Genomic DNA, 13,818 nt, shown 5'->3' with positions numbered 1-13,818 from the left:
GGCAGTTGACAGCTGTACGTACCTTTAGGCTCTACTTTAGCCCCAGGCTTAGGGGTCTGACAGGCCACACACGCCTGGTCTGCTCCCTTGTTCTGAACACAGCACACGTCACACTCCCACGCTCCATCTGGCTTCTTGAACTGGGCCCCAAAGCCTAGTAGAGGAGCGGTGCTGACAGGGGCGGGAGTTAGAGATGAAGTCGCTGCCGTCACTCCTGTTAGGTAGATGAAGATATGAGCGATAAGCAAAAATGTAAACATTAATTTGCACTAGAATTCTTTAAAATACTTTCTTGAAGATCTTCTGGTGCAAAATTAACAGTGGGCCAAGATAGCAGTATTGAGACAAACTCTCTCAATGGCAACTTCATGAAAAAAAAAACCCACTTCTAAGCAAAAACATTTTAAAAAAAACACCAGGTTGTTCTCTCTTCTCATTACCTGGCTTAGTGCTCATACAGGAAACACACTTGATGTCCTGCGCCTTGTTCTGCACCATGCACATGTCACACTCCCACGCTCCCTCTGGCTTCTTAAACTTGTCCCCGAAGCCCAAAAGGGGGGCAGCAGCAGGCAGAGTCTTAGCCTCCGAGAAGGCATGCTGAGTCAGTGTGGCTTTAACTCCAGTCCCAGGCTTGGCTGTCTCACAGGCCACACATTTGACCGCTTGAGGCTTGTTCTGAACCAGACAAGTGTCACAGTCCCAGCTTCCCGCAGACTTTGTGAACAGGGCTCCAAAACCAGCAGCGGTAGTAGTGGTGGAACCCTCCAGCCCGGACAACGTTGTGAAATGTTCACTGTCGGTCTTCGCTAAAGTAGAGTTTGGATGTGGGGTCATACAGGCCACACACTTTGTGGCAGTGGGTTTGTTCCTCACCATGCAGACGTCACAGTCCCAGGAGCCTGTTGGCGCTTTGAACAAGTCCCCAAGGGAGGGGGTGGTGGTGGTGGACAGGGCTGGGGTCTCCTGGGGGGCTTTGGGGACAGGGGAGGTCTGAGTAACAGGAACGGTAAACCCTAATGGAAAGAGATGGGGTTAAAAACCACCCTAAAACCAGAAATGAATATAAAGACACTATTTGAAAATACACTAATTTAAACCCACCATTAAAAAGAGCCACAACACTGTCATGACAAATTACATAAGTAACGACAGATGATGGCAGATGACTTGTAAGTCATATAAGAGAGATCAGGTAAAGCAATACTAGAAACGTCAAGGTTCTGTATTCATGTTTCCGTCATTCTCACCAGGTCCTTTGAGGAGCTCCAGCACACTGCCCTGTTTCAACATCTTGGCTGGTTTAAACGGCCCTTCAAACTCCTCCATGCTCTCACTGGCAGCATGCTTCACTACAGAGACACCAATGGAAACAGAAGACAACCATTAGCTATGAAATTGGTTTCCCTTTACATCAAGGCTTGGATCTTGTTCTCATCCTGAAAGTGATCCACGCTTACCTGCTGCCACTACTGGGGTGACCATCTTCCCGTTGGATAGTGACAGACCCGTTTTCACTACAGGTGCACTGAAGGTAAATCCAGACTAAGAGACAGAAGATGGTCAACATCTCACCATTGTTGAATGTCAGAACAGAAACAATATTCTACGGGGGTCACACTGTCATCATAGCAGGTATACTCAAGCTGCGGGACTTACAGACAAGGAGAAGGACGGTGGGCTAGCAGCAGTTGTCATGACAATAGGGGAGGAGAAAGTGAAAGGTGTGGAGGGAGGGGTAGAGGGGGCTGTAGTCAGTGGCACCTGAAAGAAAGACAGACTTCATGGTCATTAGGATGGACACTAAACACATTTGGATACATTGAAATAAAGGCAACTGAAGATATCAAAAGTCAATGGCCATGTACCAAATGGCACACTAAATAGTGCACTACTTTTAAGCAGGGCCCTATTGGGCCAAAAGTAGTGTACTTTTAAGGGAATAAGGTGCTCTATGGGACAGTCAAATGGAGCTGGACGGACCTCATTAGTGACGGGCTCCACCAGGACAGGTGTGGAAGTGACAACAGGCTTGGGGTTGGGGAAGCTGAAGCTGAGCAGACTGATTGAGGTGTTGGCCGGCAGGGCCGGAAGCTCAGCAATCTGAAGAGATGGGTGTAGAAAACCGTTAGCAGTACTATACATTAACCAGAATATCTCTACTACACATAGCGGCATTGCCTTGCACAATTAGACAATGGTTTCAACCCAACCACCCACCCAGAAACATTTCAGAACCAACCAATCATTTATTGCCTGGATCACAAACTTCTCGCCAGACAGAATAGAAGGGGTCATATAGAGATGTGTACCCACCTCGTCTTCAGGTCGTTTGGACGAGGGTCTTGTGCTGGTCCTCTCCCTCTTCATCTTCCCTCCTCCTGACCCTGTGCTGCTGGTTGCAGGAGTGCTGGACAGAGGGTAGGTGGGTAGGCTGCTGCTTGTGCTTTGACAAGGGCCTGCCACTGCTTCAGGAATCAGAGGGGATCGTCTTGTGGGCTGGAAAGGAGGGAGTAAAGGGTAGGGTTAAACATAACGTAAACACGTCTGGTTCTATGGACTGTCTGTAATTTGGAAAGCAACTATCTACTTCAGCTTGTTAAGGCTTCTACACATCTATCCAACCCAACAGTCTACGGATGCCTTTTAAAAGAATCAGCCCGGTGTGTAGTCTCAGTTGGTAGGGCTGGGCTATACGGCCTCCAAATCGTATCTAGATTTTTTTCAAACTAATGCGCGATGCACAATATAAAGTATAAATACTGTTTTTCTTCATCTCTAAATAAGCTTGGTTTCACAATAAAAGGTCAATACACCGCAATTCAAAACAGCCAGGAATAATCAAATGAATTCAGGGCTTGTAAAATCATACCTAGACTTAATATAAGCATTCCACAAGCATAACTTATTTATTTTATCAAACTAGTTTAACCTGCTTTTTTGCAATAATCACTATCTGGCTTTCAAGTATGTCTATGAAAATGGCATTTTTGAACAACGCACATCCACTAATGATGACACATTTCTGGAAGCAGGCATTATAGAACATTAACACAGGTCTCAAACAATCAAGCCCACGTATTTAAAGTCTAGCCAACTTGGTTCTAACTTGCTTGCTTGCTAAAAAAAAAAAATGGATAGTTGAATTATGAACACACCCTCCTGTCTGTCACCAACTGTTTGAACAACAGCCTGTTCACTTTGTTTGGATGTTGAAATCCAGCAGCCTACCTGGATAAGATTTCTAGGAATGAGAACAAGTTGCCAATTCCTTACATAAAATGCATATTTTCATGCTCATTGCGCATTTATAAAACAGACTAGACAGCTAGCGAATAAGCCTGTGGCTAAGATGCTGCTAGAGGTACGTGGTACCGCAATGCCACGCACAACAAACTGAGCATTCATTTCCCACAATCATGTTCACTGATGCTCTCGTTTTAGTAGGGTCTGCTCCGTTCTACATTTCGTGAGTTGAGACATTTACAGACATCTCGTCCATTACAGTAAAATAACATCTAAGCGTTTCTGTATGACCTATTCTTTTGAACCAAACCTCAAATAGCGAGTTTAAAACTGCTCGTTGTCAGAGGAAGAAGTTATCTTGGTCGTTGTGATGAAGGGCAGGGGCTTGGTGTCTGTGTGCGAGTGGGAAGGTGCAGTGCACACAGCACAAAGGAGACGAGAACAAAAATACATAAAACACTCATAAAACCAAATGAAAAATGAATGCGATACAGGCATTTGGAACATGACACCAAAACATACATTCAAATTAATTAACTTGATATAAATCGCCCAGCCCTAGTTGTTGGACATCATAATTGGTCCCAATTCAACATGTAGAAACAGCCATGGACAGTCTGAGTTGGGGGAACAATTCAACACATCGATAGTTAGTTGGCTGTAGTTGTATGGATGCCTAGAAGCCATTAGGTGACTAATCTAGAGGTGGTGGTGGGGGTCCTCACCGTGCCTCCGGGGGTCTGGGTCAGGCCCGCGGGGGTCAGAGAGGGCCTGAAGGACATTGAGCGGCTCCCAGACACCAACGCTGCAGCCGGGATTACCAACTTCTGGACTGGGGGGAGGGGAAAGTCCAGCTGGAGGGGAACACACAGAAAAGTCATAAATACTCAAAACAATGTGTCCCAGGCACACACGAATACAAACATTTTAAAAGTCCATCACTGGCAGCGGGCAGCATTTGGTAAGCCAACACACCCACACACCATTCCATGCTCCATTGTCACCAATTCTAGCAATGTGGGTCAACACACAAGTTAACCTGTTTCTACATATGCATTGCTTGCGGTTTTGGGTTTTAGGCTGGGTTTCTGTATAGCACTTTGGTGATGTAACAAGGGCTTTATAAATACATTTGATTGACTGAACCTAGTGATCTCAGGTCATACATTACACATATTCTTACCTCCCTTCAGTAACAGTTTGGTATAAAGAATACGAAGACAAGCCTTGATGTTTCTTTTAAGTGACGTTTATTGTACTTAGTTTTTTGAATCAGCGCTGTTTTTCGGTTCCTCTCTCTACATCTCTGTAGCTTCCGGGTATGACGGAATAAGGACCCGAGCTATGGCAAATAGGGCTGGCTTTGTAGTGCCTGTCCATGTGAATGAGCGCATTGGAAGACAACCCCACCGCTACTGACAGGGTATGTAAATGTTTATATTTAAGCATAAGCGCCGAGAGGGTGTGGTATATGGCGAATATATCACGGCTAAGTGCTGTTCTTAAGCATGACGCAACACAGTGCCTGGACACAGCCCTTAGCCGTGGTAAATTAGCCATATACCACAAACCCCAAAGGTGCCTTATTGCTATTATAAACTGGTTACCAACGTAATTAGAGCAGTAAAAAATAAATGTTTTGTCATACCAGCGGTATACGGTCTGATATACCACGGCTGTCAGCCAATCAGCATTCAGGGCTCGAACCAGACAGTTTACAATTATATATTAAGTGCTATATCAGTTCAATGGGGGGGATTTTGCTATTGATAGGACAGCGTTAGTTAGCTGGACCCATCATTTATGTGTATACTTTTGTTGCGGCAGTACTGTTGTTTTGGGAATCACTATGTAAATAAACACCCTTACACAGAAGTGCTTTTGCGGCACCGCCATCGGTTATTTTGTAGAGTATAATATAGGCTTAAGATTAATTTAAGGTTTTTAGTTTAGCCTTCAGGCCTACTACGCGACACCCTTACTACTCAATGGCCCATTGTCAGGGCTTAGTGACCAGCTGCCACAGCTGGGACCATTTAACAGTTACTGACGACCATCCAGCCTTAGCATAACTAAAAATGGACCCTGCTAGATAGCAGCGCACACTCTACACTCACTCAAACAAATGCCCGCTTACTTTAACACACGCCAGATCACATACAGGACATAAACATGGCAGAGCAGAGGTGATCATCTGACCCAGACTGACACCCCTGTTAACTACTGCAGACACGCCACGCCAGCAGACGGCAATACGGGAAGAGGGGTAGGAGGAGCTAGTGACAGCACTTTTCAAACCAATCAATAGCAGTGTTTGGCTCAAGACCTTTCAGCTGCTGCTGTGCATGTTAGCTGTTGTGGTTTGTAACATTGTGGACTAACAGCTGGAGAACACGAACCCAGGTTTGAAATGCTATAAGGTCAGCTGTCAGTGTCAAGAGATAATGTATTGGGGTTTTGAAGATGAACACTAGCTGGGCGATATGGACCAAAATCCATGTCACAATACAAGTACTGAATTATCACAATAACAATAAATAGAATGCTAAGTTTATAACATTAATGTGCACCAGTTATTTATACTACCCATAAAACTACTTTATCGCTAGTCGCACGGGACTAGTATTACCACAGAACGTTGGTTATATAATTATTACTTCAGAATGTCCATTACTACAGACGATTCGGAAGGGATTTGTTTTTTCCCCAAACTGCCCCCTGTAATTCTTTATTTTCTCTCCAAATTGACATTTATGACAGAAGCCTGGAGTTTTTTATTCTAGGCGTGAAGATATTTCAACATATCAGTGTGGCCCTATCACCTGGACATCTCCAGCTTGGTTCCAAAGTTTCTAAACCATACCATCTTTGGTATCGTATCGCCATAATATTTGAATTGAGGATGTGTGATCATAATCATTTGAATATTTTAGCGATCCGCTGTACGTCCTTAATGCCTTCAGATGTGAATTACAGTGCACTTGCACCCGAGATGCGTTTTAAGGCTACGGATGACAACCATTTAGGTCAGTTGTATGCTGCTTTGTGTTCTATTAACAGCAAGGGTAACATTAAATAGGCGCAATATTTTTTACTGATGCATTTGGCGAAATTCAATTAATACGCACAAAACATATGAACAAAAGCATTCACTGTGAAAGTTGGTAGATGTAGGCCCTTCATATAAAGTTATGGGCAGCACTTCATTCAATTTCTTAAATCAGTTATTGTTTTCTTGATCAAACCGTGAGCAACACATGTCAAACTCAGACATTTCTCTCAAAACACAGGGATGTCGATTCGCACGGGACTAGTATTATCAGATGACCTTCGAGTTCACAAAAAAACATTATTCTGTCTGGAATTATTACTCTCCTGTAATGTAAAAATAACTGACATGAAAGATTCGGACGGGACTGAAATTAAGGCTGTGGTGTTCTGTGCGCGAGCACATAATTACATTACCCAAACTCCTCCAGTAAATCTAAAATCACATCCGAATAGGGATTTTGACTGTTGTAGCTATCAATTGTCCCATTCACAATCATCCATATTAGCAAACTTACTTCATTTCAAAATTCACATTTCTCTAGTAGGTTATTTTCTGTAATGAATGATATAAGCAAAATGTCCATGATAAAGAGTCAGTGTCTCAAACACTTACCCGTTTTTTGGGGGCCTGGAAATGTGAAAGGTCCAGAGTGCTGCCATCAGGGGACTGCAGGAAATAAGAGAAAGAAATGTGAGCTATGTGACAACAATTGAGAATAAAAAGAGAAAGAGAAATTCACAACACTTACTTTTGACAAGGGAGAGGACACCGTAGAGGGGATTCTCTTGGCATCCTGTTAAGACAAACACACAAATCATGCATTTGTTACCATAAATAACTTCCAACAGAGACAGAAATATTTACCATAGCTTGGTAGCCAAGTGGACACCACAGGAGGTTGGTGGCACCTTAATTGGGGAGGACGGACTCATGGTAACGGATGGAGCGGAATGAGTGGAAAGAAATCAAATAGATCAAACATATGGTTTCCATTTGTTTGATGCCATTTGCTCCGTTCCAGCCATTATTATGAGCTGTTCTCCCCTCAGCAGCCTCCACTGCTTAACATGTAAACATTATTTCCTTGTGAGGATTCACCACTACAAATGGCTTCGACAGAAATGTAGGCCTAACAGCTGACACTAATACTATATACACAGAGGATCTATACAACACATTTCTATCAGATGGTTCTGTAGCCATTGTGCCAAGCTGAAATGGCCACTGTTCATGCAAATCTGAGGGTTCCATATTTAATTCAATGTAAACAACTTTATTGGTACACACAGCGAGGGGGCTGGACATGCGCTCCAGGGACTGTAAGATGCGTCGGGCGGTAGCACTGGTCACCCCACAGGGCAGAGCCCCAGCAGGCTTGGCCTTGATCTGTCTCCGCAATGGAGCCTAGAGGGGAAATACACATCCATCAATCACATTCTATTTACAAAGAGAAGCACTTTCTACAAACCCATTTGCCACAAAGTGGTTAACGGCACACATGGTTTGAATGAATGCCAGGTTCATGAAACAGCAGTGGTGGAAAGGCAGAGCTTTGGTCAAGTCGTGCTGCAGGTTAATACCCTGTACCTCCAGTTAATGTTCAGCACAGGGCATCAAACAGCTCAGGGGTGGCGTTAACGCAGGAAAAAAGATCACGCAGAAGAAATATTGCTGTGTTTTAGAAACACAGATCTAAAATGCTTCTTATTGTAATTTCTGCTTGGCATCAGACTAATTGTGTGCTTCAGTTGCACTACTTCACTCGGATGAGAATTCACAAATGTGCATTCTGTCAGCAGACAGTAGTCAGACTGAAGTGAAGGTACTTTTCTCAGTGTAGCCAGCCTAGTTCTCTGGTAAAATGCAAGATTTACTTCAAGAAAAACATTAAAAATAATATATCCATCTACATTTCCTATGATAAACAGAAATATGGTGGCCATGCATCGTTTTTGCAAAAAAGCAAATTTACTTGTGTGGCTGCTAGCCAAATAGTGATGCACTTCAGTGAAGCTATTTTCTGCCGAATGTGTTGCATTAACGTGTTTTCTGTGAAGGAAAACTATAGTTGCACGCCCCGATCACTCAATTGAGGCAACAAAATAACACCTCACTTTCAATATAAAACAGCAGATTTCTCTAACATGTCTCTAGCAGCTCCATCTAGCAACTCTAGCAGCTCCATTTCCCCTGACCAACATACTACTTCCTATCTGTTATTATTCAGATCATCACAGCTCTATTTCCCCTGACTAACATAATATCTCCTATCCGTTTGAAATTACAATGTTGGTGCTGGCAGGCCAGAATATTGCTTTTGGGGGGAGGGGGGGGGGTATTTCTTGCCTAGGAGAAAATCAATAGGGAAAACACTTGAGTTGTAGTGGAGTGGGGAGCATTACCTGGTAAGGTGTGGCTGTGCGTGAGCGGGCTGTTCTAACAGCAGCTGCTCCCCCGTAGGTGGTCTTCCCTGGGTAGAAGGGGGAATCCCCCAACTGACTGGAGTTCAGCACTGAACTGTTCAACGTGGACTAGTGGAGAAGAAAAACATGGAAAAGCATGTCAAACAATCACAATGGCGCAAAAGCAACAGTTTCCAAGCCACATGTATGTATGCAGGTTTTCCTGTAACGAATCGGTCATCATTGCAGCTGGTCAAAGTAATCACCTTAACATCAATAGCTAAGCAAGTAACGTTAAGAGTTTGAGAACTCTCGACTGGCACTCACAGTGGAGGAAGTCCCAAAGACAGACAGGTTGAACGCAGGCTTCTTGAGACTGGACTGGGACTGCTGGGGCCCAGAGTGTGTCCGGTCCATCTCCGGAAAACAGAGCTGGGGTAGCGACGTGGTCTTAAAGTTTGGTACATCTGGGTACAGAGAAGAGACATTGTGTGATTACTCAAACTTGTGTCATGCAAATACGCAACAAAGGACTGAATTTCAGTAGTACTGGCTATGGATTCTAAAATGTTATTTTCAAGATTTGGGAAATTATTTCCAAAAGCCACTTTCAACCATTAAAATATATTCTGCTGACTCTAGAACTCAACAGGATTGTTCATGGCGAAAACGTGATTCAGTACTCTTACCACAAACAATCCACACTACCTTTTTCTGATGCACGTGATGAGAAGCCGCTGGTGGTGGAGATGTTGTCATCCTCGTGCTGGGAGCTATTGTCCTTGACCTCCTTGACTAGGGAGAAGCTGGTCGACGCCCCAGTGAAGGGGCCCCCAGCGAAGGGAGCGGAGGATGTGGAGGGCTGGGAGAAAAGGGAGCTTGGGCTCCCCAGGGCCGGGGAGGCGTCCAGGGAGGGGAAATGGAGGTAGGAGCGGTTGAGGGGGGGCCTCGACAGAACATCCTGGAAGTTCAGGGATACCCTGCTTGTCGAAGGCTCTGGAGGGGTGGAGGAGAAACTACTAGGGTTAAGATGGGTTGATGCATATTTTGAGCTTCAAAATGGCACTGAGGGGGACCCCTTCTCCAGGGTCCCCTTCAATTTAAGCCTACTAGAAAGTGTGCGCCCTCAGGCCTGGAGGGAAGCAAAAGTCATTACACTACCTAAGAAAAGTTAAGCCCCCCTAACAGGCTCAAATAGCCGACCAATCAGCCTGTTACCAACCCTTAGTTTTTGGGTTGGTAACAAGTTTCGGGAAAATTGTGTTTGACCAAATACAATGCTATTTTACAGTAAACAAATTGACAGACATTCAACAAGCACAGTACTTACACAAATGGCTGATGACTGGATGAGAGAAATTTATGATAGAAAGATTGTGGGGGCTGTTTTGTTGAACTCCAGTACAGCTTTTGACATTAATGATCATAGTCTGCTGCACAAAAATGGTGTTATGGCTTTACACCTCCTATATTGTGGATAAAGAGCTTTCTAACAGAACACAGGTGTTCTTTAATGGAAGCCTCTTCAACATAATCCAGGTAGAATCAGGAAGTCCCCAGGGCAGCTGTCTAGGCCCCTTAATTCTTTCGATCTTTATTAACCGGTTTGGGATAGGGGGCAGCATTTTCACTTTTGCATGAAATGCATGCTCCGAGCAAACTGCCTGCTACTCTGTCCCACATGCCAATATATGCATATTAGTAGTATTGGATTTTTTAAAAACTCTGAAGTTTCTAAAACGGTTTGAATGATGTCTGTGAGTATAATAGAACTCATATGGCAGGCGAAAACCTGAGAAAAATCCAACCAGGAAGTGGGAAATCTGAGGTTTGTAGTTTTTCCAATGCTTGGCCTACCGAATGAATACACAGTGTCTATGGGGTTAAGTTGCACTTCCTAAGGCTTCCACTAGATGTCAACCGTCTTTAGAAACTTGTTTCAGGCTTCTGCTATAAAGGAGGGGCTCATGAGACCTGTTTGAGTCAGTGGTCTGGCAGAGTGTCTCAGGCTCGTGACGCGCGCTCCCGACAGAGTTACCTCTCGTTCCAGTGCTTTGCTACAGACGATGGAATTCTCCGGTTGGAACATTATTAATGATTTATGTTAAAAACATCCTAAAGATTGATTCCATACATCTTTTGATATGTTTCTACGACCTGTAACGGAACTGAGTTTTTGTCTGGACCTAGTGCTCATGAAGATGGATTACTGGGCTGAACACTAGTGGCTATTTGGACATAAATTATGGACTTTATGGAACAAATCAGTCATTTATTGTCGAACTGGGATTCCTGGGAGAGCATTCTTTTATTTTTATTTTTTCTTCTAAATTTTACCCCCTTTTCTCCCCAATTTTCGTGGTATCCAATCGCTAGTAATTACTATCTTGTCTCATCGCTACAACTCCCGTACGGGCTCGGGAGAGACGAAGGTCGAAAGCCATGCGTCCTCCGAAGCACAACCCAACCAAGCCGCACTGCTTCTTAACACAGCGCGCCTCCAACCCGGAAGCCAGCCGCACCAATGTGTCAGAGGAAACACCGCGCACCAGCCCCCCTTGGTTAGCGTGCACTGCGCCCGGCCCGCCACAGGAGTCGCGGGAGCACGATGAGACAAGGATATCCCTACCGGCCAAACCCTCCCTAACCCGGACGACGCTAGGCCAATTGTGCGTCGCCCCACGGACCTCCCGGTCGCGGCCGGCTGCGACAGAGCCTGGGCGCGAACCCAGAGACTCTGGTGGCACAGCTAGCGCTGCAATGCAGTGCCCTAGACCACAGCGCCACCCGGGAGGCCCCTCTGGGAGTGCATTCTGATGAAGATCATCAAAGGTAAGTGAATATTTATCATGTTATTTCTAACTTCTGTTGACTCCAACATGGCAGAAATTTTTGGCTGGATTGCGCTCTGAGCGCCGTACTCAGATTATGCGTTTTCTGTAAAGTTTTTAAAAAATCTGACACAGCGGTTGCATTAAGGCGAAGTCTCTTTAATTCTGTGAATAACACTTGTATCCTTTATCGATGTTTATTATGAGTATTTCTGGGATTTCTGTGGCTATCTGCAAGACCACTGGATGTTTTGGAATCAAAACATTACTGCACGTAACACGCCAATGTAAACTGAGATTTTTGGATATAAATATGCACATTATCGAACAAAACATACATTATTGTGTAACATGATGTCCTATGAGTGTCATCTGATGAAGATCAAAGGTTTGTGATTAATTTTATCTATATTTCTGCTTTTTGTGACTCCTATCTTTGGCTGGAAAATGGCTGTGTTTTTTTGACTTGGCTGTGTGTTTTTTTGACTTGGCTCTGAACTAACAATCATATGTTGTGCGTTTCGCTGTAAAGCATTTTTGAAATCGGACATGATGGGTAGATTAACAAGATGTTTCTTTCATTTGCTGTATTGGACTTGTTAACTTCTCTAGGGTAGGAGGCAGCATTTTCACGTTTGGATGAAACAGTCTAGAGGATGTCAACAGTCTGGATGTCAACAGTCTAGAGAAATTGGTTGAGGCTATTCCTTTGTGTAATGAAGAAATACGGCCATCTTGAAGTCGAGTCACTCTAGGTGTCCTGTGAGATAGAAGCGCATGACCAGAAGGCATGCTACGGTTGGTTTTAATCCTGTATTGAACACAGATCATCCCGTCTTCAATTTTATCGATTATTAACGTTCAAAATACCTAAAGTTGTATTACAAAAGTAGTTTGACATTTTTTGGCAAAGTTTACAGGTAACCTTTGAGATATTTTGTCGTCACGTTTGAGCAAGTTGGAACCTGTGTTTTTCTGGATCATACGCGCCAAATAAATGGCCATTTTGGATATATAATCGACGGAATTAATCGAACAAAAGGACCATTTGTGATGTTTATGGGACATATTGGAGTGCCAACAACAGAAGCTCGTCAAAGGCATGAATTATATTTTTATTTCTGCGTTGTGTGTCGTGCCTGCAGGGTTGGAATATGCTTCTCTCTTGGTTTACAATGGTGCTATCCTCAGAAAATAGTATCGTATGCTTTCGCCGAAAAGCCTATTTGAATTCTGACATGTTGGCTGGATTCACAACCACTGTAGCTTTAATTTGGTATCTTTCATGTGTGATTTAATGAAAGTTTGATTTTATAGTATTAATTTGAATATGGCGCTCTGCATTTTCTCAGGCTTTTTGCCAAGTGAGACAGTAGCGTCCCGCCTAAACTCAGATTTTTGGATATAAATATGAACTTTACCGAACAGAACATACATGTATTGTGTCACATGAAGTCCTATGAGTGTCATCTGATGAAGATCATCAAAGGTTAGTGATTAATTTTAATCTCCATTTCTGCTTTTTGTTACTGTTCTCTTTGGCTGGAAAAATGGCTGCCTTTTCTGTGACTTGGCTCATACCTAACATAATCGTTTGGTTTGCTTTCGTCGTAAAACCTTTTTGAAATCGGACACTTTGGCTGGATTTACAACAAGTGTAGCTTTAAAATGGTGTAAAATACTTGTATGTTTGAGGAATTTAAATTATGGGATTTCTGTTGTTTTGAATTTGGCGCCCTGCAGTTTCACTGGCTGTTGACGAGGTGGGACGCTACCGTCCCACATACCCTAGAGAAGTTAATATGTGAAAGTTACATATTTTAAAAATATATTTTTGGATTTCCCGCGCTGGCTTTTCAGCGGAATGTTGTCGAGGGGTTCCGCTAGCGGAACGCCTGCGCTAGAAAGGTTAACGACATGTCACTAAAGCCAGTGTGTCTATGTATCCGAATGATTCAACACTATACATGTCAGCTACTACAGCTACTACAGCAACTGAAATGACTGCAACACTTAAAAGAGCTGCAGTTCTTTTCAGATTTTGTGGCAAGGAATAAGTTGGTCTTAAATATTTCAAAACACTTAAAAAGCATTGTATTTGGGACGAATCATTCACTAAACCATAAACCTCAAAATCTTGTAATAAATTACGTGGAAGTTGAGGTGACGAAACTGCTTGGAGTAACCCTGGATTGTAAAAATATGTTTTGACCATGACAGTTAACAGTAGCTAAGAAGGGGAGAAGTCTGTCCATAATAAAAGCGCTGCTCTACCTTCTTAACAGCA

General features: G+C 43.6%; 1 protein-coding gene across 2 annotated transcripts in view; it reads right to left on the bottom strand.

Annotated features, from left to right (window-relative positions):
• LOC120022148 (nuclear pore complex protein Nup153-like) overlaps positions 1-13,818 on the bottom strand; it is a 30,177-nt gene that overhangs the window by 7,386 nt on the left and 8,973 nt on the right. For both annotated transcript variants that reach the window (XM_038966005.1, XM_038966006.1), the window contains exons 3-16: positions 9,409-9,696; positions 9,028-9,167; positions 8,701-8,829; positions 7,586-7,702; positions 7,047-7,091; positions 6,911-6,964; positions 3,972-4,100; positions 2,317-2,499; positions 1,984-2,103; positions 1,660-1,764; positions 1,461-1,545; positions 1,251-1,352; positions 441-1,016; positions 23-214 (exon numbers count right to left, since the gene is read on the bottom strand). In XM_038966005.1, the coding sequence (XP_038821933.1) occupies positions 23-214; positions 441-1,016; positions 1,251-1,352; positions 1,461-1,545; positions 1,660-1,764; positions 1,984-2,103; positions 2,317-2,499; positions 3,972-4,100; positions 6,911-6,964; positions 7,047-7,091; positions 7,586-7,702; positions 8,701-8,829; positions 9,028-9,167; positions 9,409-9,696 (2,265 nt within the window). The remainder of the gene's footprint in view (positions 1-22; positions 215-440; positions 1,017-1,250; positions 1,353-1,460; positions 1,546-1,659; positions 1,765-1,983; positions 2,104-2,316; positions 2,500-3,971; positions 4,101-6,910; positions 6,965-7,046; positions 7,092-7,585; positions 7,703-8,700; positions 8,830-9,027; positions 9,168-9,408; positions 9,697-13,818) is intronic.

Source organism: Salvelinus namaycush, chromosome 27 (assembly GCF_016432855.1).
Source record: "Salvelinus namaycush isolate Seneca chromosome 27, SaNama_1.0, whole genome shotgun sequence".
Taxonomy (NCBI): domain Eukaryota; kingdom Metazoa; phylum Chordata; class Actinopteri; order Salmoniformes; family Salmonidae; genus Salvelinus; species Salvelinus namaycush.
This window is presented reverse-complemented; position numbering and strand designations above follow the sequence as displayed.